The sequence below is a fragment of the Mustela nivalis genome, assembly GCF_964662115.1.
Source record: "Mustela nivalis genome assembly, chromosome: X".
Taxonomy (NCBI): Eukaryota; Metazoa; Chordata; class Mammalia; order Carnivora; family Mustelidae; genus Mustela; species Mustela nivalis.
Window position 1 is genome coordinate 69,157,667 of NC_139040.1, and position 22,850 is coordinate 69,180,516.

Genomic DNA, 22,850 nt, shown 5'->3' on the forward strand with positions numbered 1-22,850 from the left:
CCTCTGCTTCAGAAGAAACACCCAGAATCCAGCCACTTCTCACCATCCTGATTGCCATCGATCTGGCCTGAGCCACCATCATCTGACCCATGGATGACTGTCCTAGTCCCTCAAAAGTCTCCTCCTTCTTCACTGGCCTTTTAAAACCATAAGGAAATCCTGTTTCTTTTCTTTCCTTTCCTTTTCTTCTTTCTTTCTTTCTATCTTCCTTTCTTCCTTCCTTCCTTCTTTTTTGAATCTGTCACTCAAAACCTCACATGGGCTCCCCCATTTCAATTAGAGTAAAAGGTCAATGCTGCAAACCATCTGGCCCTAGCAAGCTCTCTGGCCTCTCCTTCCTCCTCTTCTCTCCTCACCCAGCTGGAATCTTCTGTTCCTCAAAACCCGTAAGACACACCCCACCTGAGGGTGTGTGTACTGACTGTGCCCTCTATCTGGAACATTCTCAGTTCAGACATCCAAATGACTCACTTCCTCACCTCTTTCAAGCCCTTGCCCAAATGCCACCTTTTCCATGTGTGGCGTTCCCTTTTAAAACTGGGGGGCCTGCGATTCCTGCCTAATTCCTCCTCCACCCACACCGGCACTCCAGACCCTTCCCATTTTGCTCAAACTCTTTTCCTTTTCTCATAGCACTTACCACCTCATAACACATGATGTAATTAGTTAATTAATTGATTTCTATCATCTGTCTTTGCCCACTGGAACATAAACTTTACCAAAGCATGATTTAAAAAAATATATTTTGCTCACTGATCAGCTGCCTAGAACAGTCCCTGGCATATACTATGCCTTCAGTAATTGTATGTTGCATCAGGAAACCCTTCCAGTCTTACACAATTTCATCCACTTGGCTCACAGCACACACCGGCTGGACTTAGATGCATTCATACTCATACCTCTCTAGAGCACACGGACACATGCTTGGAGATGCCACCTACTGGTGTGGATATATAATTGTAAGTTGATAGCTAGACATTTTTCCCTTTGAATATATATATATATATATATATATATATATACACACACACACATACAAAGGCCACATGTACACATGCACAGGCATAGACAAATCACATTTTTAAAATTAAGGGCTTTTTGCTTATTTGTTTGTCAGGGAGAGAGAGCAAGAGAGCGAGCACAAGCAGGGGGAGCAGCAGGCAGAGAGAGAGGGAGAAGCAGACTCCCTGCTGAGTGAGGAACCCGATGCAGGGCTTGATTCAAGGACCCTGGGATCATGACCTAAGCCAAAGGCAGATGCCTAACCGACTGAGCCTCCGAGGTGTCCCTTAAATTAAGTTTTTAAGAAAAGATTTAATTTATTTATTTGACAGAGATCACAAGTAGGCAGAGAGATGGGTGTGGGGGGGGAGCAGGTCCCCTGCTGAGCAGAGAGCCAGATGTGGGGCTTGATCCCAGGACCCTGAGATCATGACCTGAGTCGAAGGCAGAGGCTTAACTCACTGAGCCACCCAGGTGCCCCTAAATTAAATTTTAATATTGACTTGAGGAACTTTTTTAGCAAAATTCAATTATAAAAATATTTCAAGCCTACAGAATAGTTGAAAGAATTGCACAGTGAACAGCCACCACATAGACTGTACAAATAATGTTTTACTACATTTGATTGATTGTACATCTATTTATCCACATATTTCTCTGTCCATCCATCAATACATCTTATATGCGTCTCAGGGTAAATTTTAGCCATTGGCATTCTTTTCCCCTAAATACTTCAGCATTAAGGAGAATTCAATATTTGTTTGCTTTTTAGGTAAAATGAACATGTAAAGAATTGCACACATCTTAAGCATACACTTACTGAGCTTTGACAAATGAGTTTTTGACCTGTGTAACTCAAAGCTCTGTCAAGATGGAGAACATCATCATCAGCCCCAAAATTTCCATCATGCCCCTTCCTAGTCATTTTGCTAGCAGGGCAACCACTACTCTGAAGTTTTTCACCATAGATTATTTTTTGCCTCTTCTGGAATTCCATGTACACAGAATAATTTGATAGGTGCTCACATTTATTTACTCATTCCACACAAAAATTTATTCAGCACCTACCCAGTGCTCGTAGACCTGTATCTGATGTCTGTTCACGGGGAGTAATGAGTTCTCCGGTACTGACCAAATGACTGAAGGTGTTTCTAGGCATGGCCTCTGGCCTCGTCTCTTGTTCTCTTGCATTTGCATTGTCTTTGAGAGACCACACGCACAGCTGGGCCTCATAAATAGAAATGCAGACCACTGGTTCCTGGCTGCCTGCCTCTCTCCGCATCCACCTGGGCTCTGGAGGACCCTGGTCCACCACAAGCCCCTCCCACTCACTTCCCACACCAGAGCTTTTTCTGTGCAGGTGAGCCAGTGTGTGTCACAATCTCAGCCAAGGCTGTGCCCAAATGGGTGAAAGTGCCCGTGGGTAGACAGCTGGAAGGACCTGGGCAAGCAGAGGTGACGTGTGTCCCTGCTATCATGTGTAGGGGTGGGAGTGGGGGGGTGGAGACTAGTGAGGGGCTGGCGCACAAAGCATGAAAAGAGGAAACCTCAAAGGCTCCTGAACAACAGGGGCTGGGAAGCCAAAGGAGTAGCACTTACCTGGAGCCTCTGAAACCCTGAACACGATGCTCTTGCCCTCCAAAAAGGACCTTAAGACTGCCCTGGAGGTTTTTGCTGTTTTCCAGTGGGTCTTGAGTGTCTTTGTCATCGGTGAGTCTTCAGCTTTCCGTAGGGTGATCACCTGGTGTGGTCTTCCCAGGACTGAGAAGTTTTAGGGTTGAGCGCGGTTTTGAATGCCAAAACCTGGGTTGTCCCAGACAAATCCGGGTGACTAATCACCTCGGCGTCTTGCCTGACTTGCCGGGGCACAGTACTCATGGAATATGGCGTACATGAGGGTATGTGTGGGTGTGTGCATGTGCGTGTGTGTGTGTGTGCAAACGAGCCTTGATGCCAATGTGTATGGTGAACCCTCCTGGGTCTACACTGGGGCACGCAGGGCATGTGTGGGGAAGATGGGGAGCAGTGCCATCGAGGTTCCTCAAGGAAAAGGACTTAGCTACAACCTCATGCACTTGAGCAGCTGCCCGGTGGTGGACGGAGGCTCTGAAAGCCCATTGCCTGGAACAGTTCATCCATCTATCCAGCCATTTCCCCCTACTATTTACACTACAATTGCTTTGTGGAAACTACATATACACTGGCCATTGTGTCCTGGATTTTAGAGAAAAACAGCCCTGTGTGTGTGTGTGTGTGTGTGTGTGTGTGTGTGTGTGTTTGAGTGGGTGGGGGGAAGCTGGAAAAAAATTCTCATTTGTCAGGTGGTCTAGGTGAGGATAAGCAGGAGGCAAGGGTGTGAACCAATGATCTTGTAGGATAACTGGGAAAGAAGAACTCAAGTTGGCCTTGGGAATCCAGGACTTGCTAGTCATCCGGGAGAGTGGGCTAGAGGACAGGGAATGGGAAGCTCGGAGGACTGCCTGGAGTGGACACCAGGACCCCTCTGTGCTGAAAGAGTGGTGTTATTCTAGGAATGATTAGCAGTCAGAGCTGGAAGAGCCCAGCAGAAAGGAATTCATATGTATTCGCGACTTCGTACCAGATATTTTCACATCTATTATTTCCTTGTAGCCTCCTGCCAGCCTTATGAGGTAGAAGCTATCATTATGCATAATAATATATACTAATAGCTACACACACATAATAAGTGTGAATAATATTAGCTAACATTAATTGCACCCTGTTTTCATGTCAGGCACTGTTCTAAGCCCCTTACGTGGCTAATAAGCTCCATTTGTACGGATGAGGGTGCTAAGGGGCACGAGGCATTAAGTGGTCTGTCCAAGATCACAGAGCTGAGGAAGCCAAGGGGCTGTCCTGGGAGTTGAGCCCACAAGGATCTGATTCCAGTCAGTGAGATCTCTTCCCTACCTCTTGCATCAGCTCGTTCACTGCTGATCCTTGCAGCTGGGTCTGGGCATGTCCCCGGAGCACATACTAAGCCAGAGGGTGCTCTAATCCCTAACTGTCTCATTTTAAGTTTCTGTTCACTGCCTGTTCACGACCTTTGCCCATTTTTCTCCTGAATGAGTTGACTCTTGAAGGGCATGCAGGAAGTCGGGGAAGGACGAGTGTTCGGGGCAGCGCGTGGGTAACCCGAGGCAAGGCTAGGATGGGGAGAGTGTAAAGCGTCCAAGGAGCTGTGGGTGGTGAAGTGGGGTGAGGAGCAAGAGGCCCAGAACTGACTCCTGATGTGTATCAAATAAATGAATGGGATAGAAAAGAGGACTCTGGAGAAGCAGACAGGGGATGATTGTGCCAACTAAGGAAAAGAGTTTGGGCTTTCTCCTGAGGGCCATGGGGAGCCATGATAGGGTTTGGCACAGGGCAACAATGTTGGTTTTGTGTTTTCAAGAGCTCACTATACAGCGCACTGGTTCTGGGAAGAGGCTGTTGTCTGTATCCGTCTAGGAAGAGGAATGCACACAGGAGGGGAGGAAAGGGGAGACTGGAGTCTGTCTTGGCTGACTCTCTTATCTTCAAGGAGCCGATCCTCCAGTAGTTTCCTGAGAAAGAGAAATGGGAGACGAACCATCTCAGACTATGTCTGAGATTGTCTTGATTCTACTTTTATGCTTGATTAATAATTTGGCTGCATACCGAGTTCATCTTAGCTGTCTGTGTTGAGTGCAAGTGTCTGAGTCTAAAGTCTCTTTGGTTCCATTTGTGGAGAGTAGTCCTTCCCATTGTCCAACTGTATAGGGGAGGGAAGGGGACCTGGAGCTCTAACTACCTCTTCAGTAGACTCTCAGTCAAGGCCCGTGCCTCACACTGCTTTTGTGTGACACCTGCTGGCTCTAGATTCTGAGTGTTTCCCAGATTGTCCAGCACAAACAGGCTTGGTCCTATAGCCATTTCCCAGGTGGGTGACCAGTTTTCAATTTTCTTTGTCTGAAGTCAGTTACTGCCTCCTTCATCTACTTTCCAGCGTGCGAATATCCTGCAGGCATCTCCCGTCCACTGTTGTTTGTCTCCGTCAAATTCTTTTTTTCACTGCAGAGTTCTATCTTTTAAAAACATTCTTGGGGGGGGGTGCCTGGGTGGCTCAGTTGGTTGGGGGTCTGCCTTTGGCTTGGGTCATGGTCCCGGTGTCCTGGGATCGAGCCTCGTGTCAGGCTCCCTGCTCGGCGGAGAGCCTGGTTCTCCCTCTCCCGCTCACCCTGCTTGTGTTCCCTCTCTTGCTGTCTCTCTCTGTCAAATAAATAAATCTCAAAACAACAACAACAAACTCTTAGGATAATTTTCATGAGGCCTTGGCAAGGAGTCAAGGTAGAAAAAAGAAAAAAACAGCTTATGTTCAGTCTGCCACGCTCAGTTAGAAGTGTGTTCTGTTTTCTAGCCTTCGGTTTTACCCGCTTTCTCTCACAGCTAGCTGTCTTAGTCACAGCTGTTTTAAAAATGGAGTCTGTTCATATTTCTGAGTGTGGCTCCCTAGGACTCGTCTCCATGAAGTCCATCCTAACTACTCTACCCTACAGTGCTCCTGTCTCACTGGAGCCTGACACAGCCCAGGTCCTTATTGGGTCCCAGCTCGTGTTGTCTTTTGTTTCTCATTTGCCAACTGGTGTGCTCCCAGCCTGGCTGAAGTTGGGTCTTCTCTTTCTCTGGTATTCCCTTCACTGACGCCTCACAGAGAAGATCTGGAGAGGAAAATGTGAGCATGGGGGAAAACCGTTCCTGACTCTGTCTTTCCTGGACTCCCAGCCTCCGAGGGTTAGATCTTAGATCAGAGTGGCCCATCGGTGGCTCCCCGCTGTTGAACACAGCTCAGAGCAGGGCCAGGGCACGTCCTGGGAAGCAGATGGCTTACCGCATGGGAAACAGCTGGAGAGGAAAGCACCTTGCCTTCCAGATCCAAAACAGGGGTCCCTAGGACCGACAGGAGAGGGAGGGCTGGGGACATGGGCATGCAGACCCCGTGCTAGGGTGAGGAAGCAAGAGTATTTGGTGAGTGTGGGTGAGTGTGTGTAACTTTGGGGTGGAGAGCCCCCGGAGGGAGGGCAAGTGGGGAGGACTCTTTACAATTCTTTAACTCTGGGCTGGGCTTCTTACAGTCTTCACCGTAATCTCTGTCAACATCTACCTGGTGCTGTTCACGTCATACTGGCCCGTCACTGTGCTCCTTCTCAGCTGGCTGGCTTTCGACTGGAAGACACCCCAGCGAGGTAAGGGTCCCTCTGGGGCTGTGTTGCCACTGGCCACACGCTCTCTTCTCTCTTCTTCTCATAGTCCTGAGAGGCTCTGTTCAACTCCCAGGTGGCCCTTTAGCTTGTTTCTGCTCCCTGGGTTAGAGAAGCTGAGGGAAGAAGCCTTTTCAAAATGCTGGAAAGGCCTAGAACAGACCCGGAGTGGGTTCGGGGAAAAGCAGTGGGTAAAGCAGCAAGCTGGGCCTGTCCTAAATCGGCCCTGATGTGACATGATTCGCCTCCGTTGTTGCTTACAAGGCCAGGTGACAGTAGGGGATGAGGGGATACCCTGCAGCTGGCGCAAAGGGGCTCTGGAGGAGACAATGGGGGTGGACAAAACGTGGCTACTGGGGCACCTGGGTGGCTCAGTTGTTAAGCGTCTGCCTTCAGCTCAGGTCATGATCCCAGGGTCCTGGGATCGAGCCCTGCATCGGGCTCGTGGCTCGCTGGGAAGCCTGCTTCTCCCTCTCTCACTCCCCCTGCTTGTGTTCCCCATCTTGCTGTGTCTCTCTGTCAAATAAATAAATAAATAAATAAAATCTTAAAAAAAAAAAAAACCAAACAACAAAGATGTGGCTACTTTAGCTCTGTTTTCAGGGGGCCGCCGGATTGACTGTGTGAGGAGATGGTGCATATGGAAACAGTACTGTGATTACTTCCCCCTCAAGGTGAATAGCCCCAGGTCCTCCCACCCCCAACTTGTGTCCCAGGCCCAGCCCCAACTCCGGGCCAGCAGTTGGGCCAGGGTGGAGGTTGGGGGCATCATTCCCATTGAGCCCCATGTGAATGATGCCCCCCATCACTGTGTGTTACCCACCTGCCTGGCTGGACATGGCCACAATTTCCCTGCCTGAGCTCTGTCTGGAAGAGGAGTACCCTTTCTTGGCCATTCCCCTCCTGACTCTCTTCTCCTCCACAGCTTTTGAAGACTCATGATATCTCCCCCAACCACAACTACATCCTTGTGTGCCACCCTCATGGGCTCTTGTCCCACTCATGCTTTGGCCACTTTGCCACAGATACCTCAGGCTTCTCCAAGATCTTTCCCGGTATCACTCCTCATATTCTCACCCTGGGAGCCTTTTTCTGGGTGCCGTTTCTCAGAGAGTATGTCATGTCTTCAGGTGAGTTGGCTCCTAAGATGTAAAGCCAAAGGAAACATGGCTCCCCCAGGGAGAAGTGTTGGGGAATGGGAGAGAGGCAAGGCCTACTCGGTGATCCTCTCCAGTCTTAGAAAGCTACCTTAGGCTCACCTGCCTGACACGAGGCTCTTCCCTCCTTTGAAGAGGTAGGGAGGAAAGTTAGGAGTTTGGGGAAGTGGCCAATGAGCTTTCAGTGTTTTCTGCCCCTCCCCTCCAGGGGCCTGCTCAGTGAGTCAAGCATCCATGGACTTTCTGCTCACACACAAAGGCAAAGGCAACATGCTGATTGTGGTGGTTGGTGGCCTGGCAGAGTGCAGCTATAGCCTGCCAGGTTCTACTACCCTGTTCTTGAAGAAACGGACTGGCTTTGTACGTGTGGCCCTTCAGCATGGGTAAGGACAGCTCTGAAAGCCCAGCATGGAAGGAGTAAGGGATTTTTGAGGAAGTGATACTTAAAAACGGAGGTAGAAAGCAGCCTCTATGTGGGAGTAGAGTCTGGGCTGGGTCCTCGAGGCATTTCTGCTTATGAGGAAAAGCTGGAGGGCCAGCCCTCGGCTCTTCTCCCTCACACTAGGGTCTCATCTGGGCCGGTCCCTCTATAAAAGGCCACTGGCCACAAGCTCATGTCAGAGAGACCCCAAACTGCTGTGTGGGTTAGAGGGAAGAAAGCCAAATGAAATGGCCCTTGGGTCTTCTCTTCCAGTGTTTCAGACCTGTAGCTTCACAGGAGGGTCTGGGACCTGCTTCCTTGAGCTTGCTGCTATTTTGCCTCCACATGAAGCTTAGGGTAGAGAGCGGGGCCCTCGCACTTAGTCTGGACCTCGGCCCCCCTAAGTCACGGGCCAAGAAGTCTAGAGGCAGACCCAGGGACCGCAAGTAGTCAGTGCATCTGGCCATCGAAGGATATGCCTTTCCTCCGCAGAGTTCCTCTAATCCCTGCCTATGCCTTTGGGGAGACAGACCTCTACAATCAGCACATTTTCACCCCTGGGGGCTTGGTGAATCGCTTCCAGAAGTGGGTTCAGCGTATGATACACATCTACCCTTGTGCTTTCTATGGGCGCGGCCTCACGGAGAATTCCTGGGGCTTACTGCCCTTCGCCCGGCCTGTGACTACCGTTGGTGAGTGAGCCCGCCCACTGGCAGCCATGTCTAGGATATTGGATCCACTTCTGGGGCTTCACCTTAGCTCTGGCTGTGTCCAGAGGCAGGGAGGTAGACTGGAATGAGGGGTATGGTGGGGGGAAGGGCGGGGAGAACCTGGGCTTGAGGGCTGAGGCTCGGGCTGAGGCCCATTCTGAGGAGTGAGCAGTTCTGATGCTTTTCCCTTCTTCTCTGTCTCCTCTGGCAGTCGGGAAGCCGCTACCACTGCCCAAGATTGAGAATCCGAGCGAGGAGACTGTGGCTAGATACCATGCACTCTACATCGATGCCCTACGCCAACTCTTTGACCAGCATAAGACCAAGTATGGCGTCTCAGAGGACCAGGAACTGGTGATTGTTTGACAGACACCCCCAGCGGCTTCTTGGCCTGGGCTGGAAGGTTTCGAATCTGTGGAACAGGAGGACAGAAGTCACCTGTGGGCCTCCTCCTCCTGATCTGGCTAAGTCCGCAATATGAGGAAGCTACTCTCTAGGCCCCGCTTCTTCCTTCATCTCTCTCTCTTCTTCTTTTTTTCTTCCTTCATCTCTTGCCTCCTTCCAGCTCTTCTCTGCTTTCACCTCGGGGCTACCAGGGAAGTAGCCCCCAAAGGCAGGGAAAGCCCTAGCCGAGAGGTAGCCCGAAGTTTGCCTCACCCACGGCCACTCAGCATCAGTACTGAGGAGAACAATGGACAGAATAAAAAGCTCTTCTTCTGATACTGCTTGTGGTCCAACTCATCTGTTTTAAGGGCTGAGGGTCCCTGGGTTCATGGCTGTTTTCTCTAGCTCTCAAGCCGCCCCATCTCCTGGCAGCGAGGCTCCTGCAGGACTGGGTGCCTTGGGAACCTGTGCGCTTGGGAATTCAGGCTCCACTGCCTTCAAGCCATGTGACACAGGACAAGCTGTCATCTCTGAGGCTGAGCTTCTTCACCTGTAACATGGAACCCAGAATCCCTCCCTCCTCTGCTTACCTCAGAGGCTACTGGGAAGGCCAATGATACTGAATGTGATTGACCTCTGGAAATGGGACAGCTACCCCATATTAGGCTCCTCCACTCATTCTGCCCATTTCCTATCCTTGAGCAGATTCTGCCCTCAATTTCATGGCATCTTGATGCTTGAAAGAAAGTGTACAGAGTAAGCTCTGGTCAGCAGCCCTTTGAATGTTAAAGTCGCCTTTCTACAGTTGGGTGACCTTGGGTGAGCTACTGAGAATCCCCGAGCATTGGTCTCCTCATCTGCCAAATGGGAGGTTACTTCATGGGGAGCTGGAGGCTGGATCTTCCCATGCTGTTAGGGCCTCAGGCCTGAGATGTCTGTCACAGATGCCATATTGTCAGGCTGAGAGAAGCTCCATGCTGCGTCTCTGCCCTCAGAACAGCAATTCTTTCCCACAGGACCTCTAACTTCCCGGACAAGCGGTGATGGGAAAGACCTCAGGTGGTAGGGATGGGGACGTGTGTGGTCTGGCACACACAGAGGATGTGAGAAGTTCTGACAGGAACCTTCAACAATCTTTGGTTGCCTCCTCTGAAATGGGTGCCTTGGCACTTCCCCAGGCTCACCTGTGGCGGCACATGCAAAGCGGCCCCTGGCACACAGGAAGCACTTAAGTTGATTTCAAGAATGGGGGGGCAAAAGAAAAAAAAAGCTTTATTTGCCAAGAATGAACCATTAATTTACACAAACTTACATCCCAGTTTATATACATTATATATAGTTTATATACATAGTATCTCACACTGGATGCCGACCCCCCAAAGCAGCACTGGGCCTGCTCCAGGCCATTCTCACCACAAAGCCCACCCCCCCACCCCAGATGGAAGTTTTTTGAATCAATAAATGACACACCCCGAGTCCCCCTGGAGAGAGCCCCCAAGGGTGTTAAAAGAAACAATCCACTTCCTTCTTTGTGCTCACTGCGGCCTAGGGGAGCCTCCGGGCCAGGCCGAGGAAGAGCCTGGGTAGCCTAGGACTTCCTGGTAGTGGGCCAGTCCAGAGCCTTCCAGTACAGAGAACACTGTAGGGAGAATGCCTGGGGGGAGGGGGAAAGAGTTCTGATGGCCCCTAAGGGGACTCTCTCCCCTGCCTGGCTGGGCTCCTGAAGGGGGCCCAGCACTTCCAGTCTTGAGTCTGGGGGTAGAAGAAGGGAGGGCTTGGGGCAGGACAGAGGCTGCTCCACCCCCTCACTCTTTTGAGTCGGCAGGTCAGGGCTTGGTCACTTGGCCAGATGACCTTCCATCTCTGGGCCTCTGGGGCTCCCTCTAAAGTTCTCTGACTCTATTCGTATCCACTGGAAGTTACAGAAAACATACGTGCTTGCACAGGGATCCAACCTCTGCTCGCCTCCAGGCTTCTTAGCCCTTTCCTGCTTCGGTTAGAGGAATCTGGCTCAGGATGGATGAGGGGGGCCAGAAGGCAAAGATGACATTTCCCAAAGAACCAGGAGGTGAACAGCCCCCAATGGCTGGCTTTTAGGCTGGCCTTGGCCGCTGAAGCCCAAGCAGCTGGCCAAGGCCCCAGCCATGCAATTCTCCTTCAAACCTCTGCCATCTGCTTGCTCACACAAATGTCCTCATCCCATTCCCCGTGCTAGCCCCGGCCCTCTGATGAACTCACGTCAGCGCCATTTCAGACCGTAAATCTATTCCCACATGGTCTTGCTAGTAAATTGTTTCACCACATTGTTGATGAGCTCACTGCAACAGGGTCCCCAGCTGTCTATTGCTTCTGTCCTCGCCTCCTTCCCTCTAGTTCCTTTGGAGGGTTCACAATGAAGACAGGGTCCCATGAGAAAGTCTATCGCCCCTATAATCCCCTCCTTATCTGGACCTCTGGATGGGAGTCAGAATGTCCTTCAGGGGTACAGTTCGGAAGCCTCCTCCTCCCCTCTCCTCACACACATCTGGCTTTAGAGCCAGGCCTCTCTCTGGGGCCTTTCCTTCATCAGGAGACATCCTGGTAGAACAAAGCCCTCCGTGGGATGTTAGGAAGAACCAAGGAGCCACTGAGTAGCTGTGGGAAGTGGACCAGCTCCCGTGACCTGTCTGTACGGTAACCAGTGGAGGCCCTTGCGCATGGCAGAGGCTCCAGTACCCAATGGGTGGGTGGAAGAGCATGAGGGGTATAGTTCTGGGGGTACTGGAGGCCTGCTGCTTCGACATGGTGCCGAGACAATTCTGACCACAAGAGCCCTAAGGCTGATGGCAGTTTCCCAAAGAAATGTCCTACTCTTTTTGCCACAAAGTCCCCGGGAACCAAAAGAACATCAAGGAATTACCATCAAGGAACGAAAACAAGCACCTCTGGGTTTCTCTCTGGGATGCTAAAGGTATCTGGGGTCCTTATTCCCATTTTTGTTGGTTCTCTCTAGACTGCAAGTTCAACACAATGCTGCATAATGGAATAGCTTTGGAGGCGGATCTGGCCGAAGCCCCGGGCCGTGGCCTAAACTGGTGGGGATCCTGGAAAAGCACTTCACCTCTCCGGGCCCTGTCTACACAATGGGATTCATAGTATCCTTAAAGGAGATAATGAGAAAGTACTTTCCAGACTTTAAGGAGAGGTTCCCTTCAGTTCTTGCTACAACTCAGGGCAGTCTAAGGTACCTTCCAGGAGCCTGGGCCAGATGCATGCCTCAAGTTCACCCCACTTGGAGTTGCAAGGCTGTCATTAGCAACCAGACAATGGTGGCATAGCCTGCCACTCTGGTCTGGACCTGCCATGGGGCGAGCATTATGGCTCTTTGGAAAGGGAAGGTACAGTGGAGAAATGAGTACCAGTTCTTGGTGGATTTCAGCTGCCTGAAGAATAAGTCCCTTCTCTTCTCCCCTCCCCTCCCCTCCCCTCCCCTCCCCTCCCCTCCCTTCTTTTCCTCTCCTCTCCCCTTCTCTCCTCTCCTCCAAAGGAAATTTGTTTCAGGAGCAAAAGTAGCAGACTGTACAATGTTGGCCCTCCCTAGTTTTGGGCTAGACCCAGCATCCAAAAACCAGGCTGGCCCCTGGCAGTGAGAGATCAGGCCCTTGAATGGTCCTACTATGTGATCCAGTGGGGAACTTGGGGACAGGGGGGTGGGTGGGTGGGTGGGTAAGGGATCTTTGGACCTGGCTACGGGGCAGAGCCTTGCCTGATGCCTAGATGCTGGCTTTTCTTGAGCCTGGATTCAGGTGAACGGCCCTGGAATCTCTGGTGATTCTGCTATGGCTTTCTGAAGCCAGAGTGAGGAAAGGTGGGTCTGCAGGGCATTGGTGGCTGTCCTTTTGGATAGCACCTTGGCTCATGGCCACTTAGGCCACAGCAACCTTGAGAAGAAAAAAACCCACTTCTTGCCCTTTTGGGGTCAGGCAGAAAATTTCTGCCTTGCTGATGCCTAGGGGGTAGGCTGGGGCTTGGGAATTTTTGTAGGCTATCCTGGAAGCTGCCTAAGTATTTGAATTTGAAGGGATTCCCGGAGGTCACCCAGTCCAACCCTTTGCCCCAGACACAACTCGACTAGATGAATATTTGTGTCGCTTAATAAACGGCAAAGACTCTTTGCACCCAGGTCATGGGAAGAGTGTCCCAGACTCACATAAGCACAGGTCCCAGGGGAGGCACCTGTCTTAGACAGAGGTAGGCTCTGTGGAGAAAGAAGACAGGAGTTCTGGTCCGGCTGGGAAAGGGGGCAATTGGAAAGGAACCCAGAGATTTTTCTGAGTGTGGAACATGGTTGTAAACAAAGTGGAAGACACGGGGCCCCAAGTCTGCCTTCAGGTTCTTGAGCAGGCTCCCAGCAGGGGGTGTATGGCTATTCCCTGCCAACCTCCTGCCCCCAAAGCCCAGCAAGTTGCTGTGAGCTGGCTCACAGCCTTAGTGGGAAGGGTGGGAAGAGACCCCCTGCCCTGTTCCTCTGGACCCTGAGGTTTGGCAGGTTTCTCCCTGGGTCTCTGCCACCAGTGCTTGCCTTTCCCCTCCCCATCCATCTGCTTAGGCTTTACTGCTCCCCTCCCGCGCCACCCTTGCCGCCAGCCCTACCCAAGAGAGGAACAGCAGCCCCTTTAGGGTCAGAGGCTTGCCCCCACAGTCTGGAGTCCACTTTTGCTTTCTCTTGCCTGTTGCCCTGGACTCCCCACATTAGTGCAAGAAACAATCACTCTGACAAAAGCAACCTTGAGGTCGAAGAGTCGAGCCATAAGCCAGCTGACACGGAGCCAAGGAAGAAGGTCCTGCTTCCTACAAACCCTGGGGCTCCATCAACCCTCCTGTGAACTCAAGGTCATTCTGGAAAGTCAAGCGGGCCTCCTCATCATCCTGGAGTCGCTGGGGAATAAATAGCCCTGGATTATCGATCTCTGTGGCTGCGATACCCATCACACCTCATTCCACAGCAGCACTGAGAGGTTCTGGGAGTCCCAGCTCCCAGCTCTGGGGCAGGGGCGGGAGCATGGGCAGAAAATGGGGGGAATCTAGGATGCAGGGGCCTCGCCCAGCCTGATGGCCCCAAAGAAGGTGGTGTGCTTGCTCATATTGATGGAGATGTCGGCATGTACCATCTTCACGGCAATCTTCTGCCTGGCCTTGAGGAGGCAGACTCCTGCGGTGTAACAAGTGTTGTAGTTGGTCTTGCCTGTCTCAATGCTGCGGGTACATTGCAGGAAGGGCTTCTCATCCACCACCACCTCGTAGCTGGCGAAGTCAGTGAAGTTGATGTAATAGACCTGGGTGAGAGGCAAGGAGAAGGGATTGGGGGAGAGACAAAGGAGAGGGTGGGGCCCTTCCCTGCCCAGGACCCACGGGACCTTCTCGGAGGAGCTTGCCCATACACCTCGTGAAGGGGGCAGTGCCACCTGAGGGCATGTTCGCTGGTCAACAAGAAAGGCAAGATGATGGGATGATACACTCCACTCCCTCCGTACTCCATGGGGCTTGGGTAGCTGCAAATCTCTTTGCAAAAACTCGCCAGCTGTCAGCTCTGTCAAGGGTAGGATCCAGGCCTTTCTCACTCAGGTAGCTCCCCCAGCCCCTCCCCTGCCCTCCACCCTGCTCAGCCCCAGCAAGAGGCAACAGGGCTCTGCACACAGTAGGGGGTCAATCAGTGCTATGGACAAATGGATACAAATTGACTTCCCATGCCGTGCCCTAAGGACTATTTGCGGCTGACCTTGGAAGTTGCTGATTCCTGAGAGAGGGCACCGTAACATCTTGTCGTTTTTTTGGCTCTTTAGGGCCTCAAGCTTGCAGCTCACTCTCCCCTGTGGCTGAATTTCTCTCCTGGATTTTTATGGTGCCCCTTGGCCCCCTGATGATCAAGGAAACATATCTGGAGAGATGGAGTGCTATCCACCATAAATGAGCTAAGGAGTTTGGAAGGACAAAACCTAGGCCCCTGACTTTACTTTGTGGCCATAGGGAAGTGCCAACCCACCTTCACTGGCCTGCTTTCAAGGGGGGATTTTCCCAGTTTTCATGGCATTCAAGGCCTGAGGCCTCTCCCGATCTATTCCGGGCCTGGAAAATAACCCCACCCCAAGCGTTGATTCCCCAGCCCCCCCCCCCAACAAAGGAGCTTAGAAGAAATGGCCTATGCCTATAGGATTATACCCGTGTGCTCCCTGGGGATTGACCCCCCCCTCAAGGGGGCTATCGGTCATCCTCAATCATTTTATGAAAGTTTGTTCCCTCCATAGCCTCTTCAGGAGGGAGCAGTGTATACAGGTGCAGTATTTCTATGCCAGGATGGGCTGATCGAATGCTTGTTAACCCATCTTCTCTGGCCACTCTCCCGAGAGACCCTTCTGTTGGCTCTGTAGTCCTTCTGTCCATCTGTCTACTCGCTGCCCACCCCACAGAAGCCCCAGCATCAGGGCTCAGCTAACCTCTAGTTCTGAGGCAAACAACAGGGGCGGGAGTGGCTGGGCACACCTGGGGAGCAGATCCAGTGCGGAGCAGAGGAGGGCAAGGAAAGAACCCCAAGGGCTGGGAGAATGGTGGCAGGATGTTGGACGGAATGGACAGAGACACAGAAAGGTGGACAGGAGAGGGAGAAAGAGGAAGGAAATACCATCCCAAATAAATGGCTTTGAGGTGGAGAGAAAGCCTGCAGGAGCACTATTTAATGTGGAGCTAGCGGTGTCGGCGGGGGAAGGGGGTATGCTCAGAGGATATATACTGACCCAGAGATGGAGTTTGGCAGCAGAATGGGGCAACGAGGGCCTGGGGCCCAGCAGGAGGGGATCAGATGGTGGGGGTGTGGGAGGGGCCCGTTTGCAGTTTTTCAAGGATAACCGGCTGGGGGAGGACCCCAACCAAAACGGGCCCTTCTCTCTTTCCCCTTTTCAACTGCCTCCCAGGGTAGCGCCCCCACTCCAGTCTCCCTAGAGAGGGGAAGTTAGCAGGTCTTGGCTGGCTCCACAGTGCCCCTATGTGGCCTGCACCGGATCTGCATTCTGGATATAAGAAGAGTTAGGCCTGAGACCGTACTCACTTCTACCTGACTATAGATGAAGTAGGTGCCGTCCACCAGTACCTCCAGCTCCCCGCTGCGGGGATGTAGCTTAAACACCTTGGGGTTCATGGTGATGCGAGACCAGTCATTGAGCACTCCACCTGAAAGATCTCAGTATGAGAGAAGGGCAGTCACTCAGTACATGTCCGAAGAATCCGGGCAACAGAAACAAGAGACAGGGACCCCTCCCCACCCCCACCCAGATCCCAGCGCAAGGTGGACAACCCCAGAGGCCAAGCTGTTTGCTTTCAGAAGAGCGTGTGGAAGCATTCTGTTTGTCAAGCAGCTGCCAGGCCTGCCTCAGGCCTCTGGGGGGCTTTGTCTGCCTCCCTCCCTCCTTTCCTGACCCCTCCATCTAGAAGGGTCTTTAACCAACACCTTGCAGCTGGAATTAGGGGTGAAGGCAAGAAGACAGTGGGCATGCTGCCCTATTTTCTTTGTTGTTCTGGGGCCTGTGCAGGCAACATTCAGACACTGAGTGGCAGGCTAGTTCTTATTATTCCATTCTATTTCTCCAGCCCTAGCCCCTGAATCCCTCCTCTGGCTCTCAGGTTCATGGGTTTTTTCTTTCTCCTTTAAAGATTCCTTCGTGCCCGCTCCCTTCTGGAAGGCTTCCCTGCCCCATGCAGGAAACCACTCAGCCCAAGGAACTGTCTACCTGGAGAACCTTAGTGATCGCGGGTGAGTCAGACTTCATGACAGCTGGAATGAGTGGCCACCCGTCCTAAGGCCCCATAGGAGAGGGGAAACTTTATGAGAGTGAGGGATAGACCAGCCAGCAGCACTAGAGCCAGCAAGGGTATCTGGGAGCTGAGTTATCCCTGGTAAAGCATCTGCCAGCCCAATCCCATTGAGGGAAGAGGGGTTATCCTACCGCCTTTGCTGGACAATGAGAGCCAGTATGGGAAGGTGAAGGACAAGCTTCCCTTTCAATCCTGCAGAAGGAGGGATGTTCCCTCCTTCCACCACTGGAGGAGAGGGTCTAAGCTCAGGGGACTGTTCCCTCTCAAAACCTTCCCTTCTTCACCCAAGGAATTATGTTGTGAATGTTCATCTTTCGCTAGTCTCAGGAGGCCTGCCTCTCAGAGGTGTGAGGAAATGGGCCTTTTGGAATAGGTGGTCATCTTTCCTTGAGGTGACAGTGGGTGGGACAGGAGTTAGGAAGAGATGCCCTGGTGCAGCCCCTCCAGGTGACTGCTCTGCTTGGTGTACTTCCACCCCTCCTCCCTCCCTTCTGCTTTCGCTGCAACTTAAGATCAGCATAAACTATGATTAGGGATTGGCCCAGAGGGTTGGAGCTGGTCTTGTTGCATGGTAGTGGGAGCAAAATCCATAGCTTCAGGCACAGACTGAGCATGGAGGCCACCCGTCCACCCAGACGAATCTGTTTCCTGCCTGTCTCACTCCTCCCTGGACAGATGGTGATTATGGCCCATCCAGGGCCCCAGGGCCCAAGGCACTTGGTCCCAGCAGGACTCTTTGGTTTTTGCTACTGCTCTGTTCCTCCTTCTACTTTGGAGGCGATTAAATTTCAGGCATCCAGGTGGCAGTCCAGGATGTGGCTAAGCATGATCATTAGGGCAGCTCAGCACAGTCGGTTCAGGGCAGACTGGACTCTTAGGAGCTGTCCCCATGCAGCAGGTTTCCTAAACTTCATTCACTGTTTCTGCACTTAGAGCCCCTCCCTTCCTCTCCAGGCTCCTTAAGCATCTGGCATCCTGGCTGGCTTGCTGCTTCCTAAGGGTCCTGGGGCGGTGGGACGGGAGGTCAGGCATTTTAGGCTACGTGCACCCTGGGGACTGGACATTATTTTGAAGTGCTGTTCTTTAATGAATGTTCATGTCTCTTTGGGGGAGAAAATGAACCTAATCATTCAGTGGAGTGTACGCACATCACTGAAGGAGCCCAGCACCATGGAGAGACTCAGACAGACATAGTTTTGAATCCAGCCCCTACACTTAACTGAACTCTTGGGCCAAGGAATTAACTTCTCCGAGCTTCAGTTTCTGTCTCTGCAAAAAGGAACTAATACCTGCAGCACAGGGTTGCTGTGAGGAGCACAGGAAATGAAAGACAAGGGGCGCCTGGGTGGCTCAGTCAGTTAAGTGGCTGCCTTTGGTTAGGGTCATGATTCCAGGGTCCTGGGATCAGGCTACCTGCTCAGCAGGGAGCCTGCTTCTCCCTCTTCCTCGGTCCCTCCTTCCTGTTTCCGTGCTATCTCTCTCTCTCAAATAAATATAATCTTTAAAAAAGAAAGACAAAAGAATGCATGCTGAAAACTCCAAAGGACCATTCAAATATAAGGCAGTATGATTTTTTAAAAATAAAATTTTTAAAAGATTTTATTTATTTACTTGACAGACAGATCACAAGTAGGCAGAGAGGCAGGGAAGCAGGCTCCCCGCTGAGCAGAAAGCCGGATGCGGGGCTCGATCCCAGGACCCTGGCAGAGGCTTCAACCCACTGAGCCACCCAGGCGCCCCAGCAGTATGATTTCTTAAGGGATTATCCATTCTCACTGGGACTCTGGTTCCCCATCTTTTAAATGCAGGGATTACATTAAGTCAGTTTTCTTAAGCCCCTTAAACCTGTTTCCCCTTCTTACAGATACTAGCATCTCATACTCCCAGGAGAGTCTGGCATGCTTCCTCCCTCCTCCAACCCCAGGAAATGCTCCCTCCACCTGTTTTCTGCGGAGACCCATCAGACAACAATTTACTTTTCTGTGGTTTTATCTTCTCTAGCATGTATTGTGAAGATGTTGATCAAACTGTACATGTCCCCTTGGTGACTCTGATACCACCTTCATCTGCCAAGAATTCCCCGCCTTCATGATGTCTCAAGTCCCTTTCTGCTTTCTCATCAGTGATTCTAAATGCAATTTGTGCCAGTCTAGGTCGCACCAGTCTAGGTGCGAGCAATTACCCAGGACAGCCAGCAGAGGGCAGACGGAGTAGCGAATGCGCACCCACCCCGCCAACGGCCCAGGTTACTTCTAGGGGCCCACGGAGGAGCTAGGCTGGTGATTCTTTGAAGGCTGCGAATAAGGAAGACAGGAGAAGCTCCTCTTAGGGAGAGAGACGACTTTGACTCTTACCATTCTTGACTTGAATTGCTGACCCTTGGCCCTGTAGATGCACCACAGCTGGCTGGGAGGATAAGGACAGAGAGAGTCGTCACTGAGAGAAATGGCTGCCTGCTTAGCCACCTGCTTAGCCACCAGTCAACGTGTTCCCACCTCTGACTTCCAGTATCCTTTCATTTCCCAATTCGGATCCCTTTCTCCCGTCCTGGGAGGCCAGGGAGCACATCTCTGCTGGTGGGTCATGTGATTTGCAGCTCCGCCCCTTCCTGGCTAAGTGACCTCAGCGGAATGTAATCCTCTCACCCCCACTCCAAGTCTCATTTCCCTAACTGTGAAATGGGAATTTAAAAATCTCTGTCTGGCCTCTCTTACAGGGATGTCTGAAGATCAAATGAGGTGACAGATCTACAATTCCCTGCAAGCTATCAAGCACTGTTCCGCCATGTAGATTTATAATTGTGGCCAAACAGCTGTGGTGAGTGAAGGGGGCTGAGATGAGCCAAGGCAACGCAGCACAACTTGCCAATACAGACAGATTAGGAAGCTCAAAGACAAGGGAGGAGCCCTTCAGGCCTTTAAGGCAGAAGCCTAGGCTATGTTTGGCCTGGAGCTGGTTGGCTGATTTTCAAGCTCCTGATCCCCAGCGGTCTGAGTGCCCACAAGGTGTCTGGTGTGGGTGGGAGGTTGGAGGCTTGGGTGGATAGGCCTGACTGGCAGCTCATTTCAGGGTATGACTGCGCTTGGATATGGATATGATGACCTTCTGTCTTCTGTGTGGGGAGGTGGGGAGAAATGGCCATGGAAAGGCTGAGTTAAAGGCAGGCCCTGGGGCAAAGCTTTTCTATTCCTTGGGACGCGAGGGGGCTGTGAATGAACAACTTTGGGATGCCCCCCCCCCACCCAGGGCATCTTCACAAACTTAACAGGGAGCCACTGGAACGTGGTTCTAGCCTTATGGCCTTCCCTCCTCCCCAGGAAGAAAGCAATTCCCAGCCAACCTGGTTTTCTCGAGGTCCAGCTTTATCAGCAGCACCTGCAAAATAGGACAGGACAATCAGAGGGCATGCTCCTTCCCTTTCTCTCTCCTCAGCTAGGCAGTGAGTGGCAGTGAACCTTGCTCTGGGCAGCCAGGCCCTGGGATGGGAGAGGATACTGCTCTCTTCTCTTCCTCCTCCCTGACCTGCCTCCTCAGTGGGCCCAGCGTCCAGCAGGGAAAGTGGACTCTGGCTAACGCTGGCTCCAAGCAAGCCTCACTGAGCACTGGTAGAGACAGAGGACAGTGCATTCCTGCCACCAAGTGACCCCGTGACCCCGAGACGGTGCCCTTTGCGTCTTTAGTCTTTTGCTCCTTTTCTTTCAGGGTCCTCATAGAAAGCATTGCCGTTGTAAATATCTTGCTTCCTTAATCGCCTCTCTCCTCCCCTGGGACCTAAACTCTGTGAGAATGGGGCCCACTTATCAATATATCTCTTGCACACAGAAGGTTCTCAGTATCTGTAGAAAGACTGGGATACAAAAAACAAAAGAAACAAACCAAAAACCTCTAACTCCATCTCTTATGGTCATGGTAATGCTGATTAACCCCCATTTGAACTCTGAGTCAAAGAATCTGAGTCCTGCTACAGAATTTTCGGACCCAGAGAGATCAGCTGTGTAAAAAGTCCATTTCCTTAATGGGCCAAGAAACAAGAGGGGAGCAGCAGGAGGAAATAACAACTGACCCAAGCCCTGGCAGTATGACTCCTGTCAATTCCAATTAGGTGGGTTTGGATTGGCATCTCTACCTTCCAGATGCCCTTCTGGACCCAAGAGGAATGACACAAAGAGATCTGATGCTATTTGAACAGGCACTTGGCTCCTCAGTCTTAGAGACAGTGTTTGTTTCTTCCCCAGCCCCGGTGACCTGTAAGTTTCTAACTCCCTGGTCACCAGTGACTGTCTACCGCTACAAGAAAGGCCCTTCAGAGTTCATGGGATGAGACTGTTCTAGGGCTGGTCATTTCTTCCCGTCCCCAACATTCCTCTCCATAGCCTGTTTTCAATCAGACATAAACATTTGGTGCTACATGCTGGAAATCAGAGCAGACCAAATCCATCCCCCACTGGAAATCTAGTGGGGCCTTGGGGCCTCTGGTTCTGGCTTATGGGAGTTTCCTGGCTCACTACAGGGAGGCCTAGAGTCAGGGAGGGCTTGTAATAGAAAGGTCAAGAGCAGGCAGAGTTAGAGAAGGTCAGGGCCTACTGGCTTGTTCAAGTCCTAGCTCTCCACTGAGATAGGAGACCTGTTCTTCTTGTTCACCAAAGCCATCACCACCGTTGGAAAGTGCCCTCAGGATAGTCCACACCTGCTCTTTTCAAGTACTTGCAAGGAGCCTAGGGGAAGGTTGGAGAGGCAGAGGAACTCACCAGAAGGTCCCTGTAGGCCAGGGGGTCCCTGAGGACCAGGGGGACCTGGAGGGCCAGGTGGTCCCATCACAGTTGTTCCTGGAATTCCAGGAATTCCTGGAATCCCTGGGGGTCCCTGGGGTCCTGGGGGTCCTGGAGGTCCAGGAGGGCCATTGGGCCCAGGAGGTCCTGCCTTCTTTCCTAAAAGACAAGATTCAGTATTACATTTGTAGTTATTGACTCAAAACAAATATACTGTCAGGACTTCTACACACTTCCAAGGACACAAAGTCAGCCCTTTGGGAATTCCTGCTGCTAAAAAGGTGAACACTTTATTATACAACACACACACACACACACACACACACACACACACACACCCTATCCCCTTTCATGAATAATTATTTACAGAGCTGGTTTGAAGATACAGAAATAAATGACCCTGAAGGAGCTCAGTCTACTCGGGAAACAGACAGTCACAGGGGAGTCCAAGTACCATATTAGTAGTAGGGACAAATGCTTAAGAGGTCAGAGAAGGTTTCATAAAGGAGGTTACCTTTCAGATGAGTCCAAAAGATTAGAATTACCAAGTGACCAGGTCACCTTTTTGAATGGAGAATTGGGCTACCATTGAAGAGTGGGCTTTCATGTCTGCTGCCCGGTTTGGAGGACTTGATGTGATGAGAAGAGGGAGCTAGGAGGACAGCCTGACCTTGGGAATAATATCAACACCAGGAAGGTTTCCTACAGAAGTTGGGATGTACAGGAACTAGGGGTTGGTATAGAGGTGGTGGCAGCTGCGAATGAGGATCGGGAAGGAATTTGGGAGATGAGAGGTAGGGGGTGGGGGAGGGGGCGGATAGAAAGATGGAAGGAAAGAAGGGGAAACAGTAGAAAAAAGAGTAGAAAAAGCCGAGGAAGCAGCTGGCAGTTTTTGCTTTTTCAGCTGACCTCTCTAAACCCTATTTTTAAAGATCTCTGGGAAAGGCAATTCTGTAAACTCCCCTGGTAACATGTTCCGGTGGTTATCACCCCCTCACTGTTAGGAAGTTCTTCTGTATATTTAGCTGAAATCCCTCCTGTGGCAATTTGAGCTTTTAATTTATTCTTTGTGTAGCTAGAGAAGAATAGTTACCATCAAACACATAATAACCCTCATATGCTTACGGACATTAAGTCACCTTCAACCTCTATTTTTAATAGGCTAAATAATCTGGCTTTCCAGCATCTTTCCTCTGAGGCCCGATTCTCCAACATATTATTAATTAAGCCCACCAGCTCCTTTCCCTTTCCCTCCTCGCTATCCTTTCAGAAGGATCCCGGCCCTTCTATTCCATATTCCAGTCCTTCCAACATCCCCACCA

At 51.4% G+C, this 22,850-nt stretch overlaps 2 protein-coding genes across 6 annotated transcripts in view; one reads left to right on the top strand and one right to left on the bottom strand.

Annotated features, from left to right (window-relative positions):
* Nucleotides 1-2,627: 2,627 nt before the first annotated feature.
* On the top strand, nucleotides 2,628-8,896 carry AWAT2 (acyl-CoA wax alcohol acyltransferase 2; the record flags this gene model as incomplete). Its single annotated transcript, XM_082715878.1, has 7 exons — nucleotides 2,628-2,712; nucleotides 6,117-6,227; nucleotides 6,846-6,916; nucleotides 7,168-7,372; nucleotides 7,608-7,782; nucleotides 8,313-8,512; nucleotides 8,742-8,896. The coding sequence occupies 7 exons, from the start codon at nucleotides 2,628-2,630 to the stop codon at nucleotides 8,894-8,896; spliced, it is 1,002 nt and encodes a 333-aa protein (XP_082572004.1).
* A 1,264-nt stretch (nucleotides 8,897-10,160) lies between these two features.
* EDA (ectodysplasin A) overlaps nucleotides 10,161-22,850 on the bottom strand; it is a 509,608-nt gene continuing 496,918 nt past the window's right edge. The window contains exons 4-8 of one of the 5 annotated variants that reach the window (XM_082716204.1): nucleotides 21,508-21,687; nucleotides 20,100-20,134; nucleotides 19,114-19,165; nucleotides 16,002-16,126; nucleotides 10,161-14,229 (exon numbers count right to left, since the gene is read on the bottom strand). In XM_082716204.1, coding sequence (XP_082572330.1) covers nucleotides 13,978-14,229; nucleotides 16,002-16,126; nucleotides 19,114-19,165; nucleotides 20,100-20,134; nucleotides 21,508-21,687 — 644 coding nt within the window. In that variant the 3' untranslated portion in view covers nucleotides 10,161-13,977. Of the gene's footprint in view, nucleotides 14,230-15,995; nucleotides 16,127-19,113; nucleotides 19,166-20,099; nucleotides 20,135-21,507; nucleotides 21,688-22,850 lie in introns of all 5 variants that reach the window. The other 4 variants (XM_082716206.1, XM_082716205.1, XM_082716207.1 and 1 more) reach the window with 4 other exon arrangements.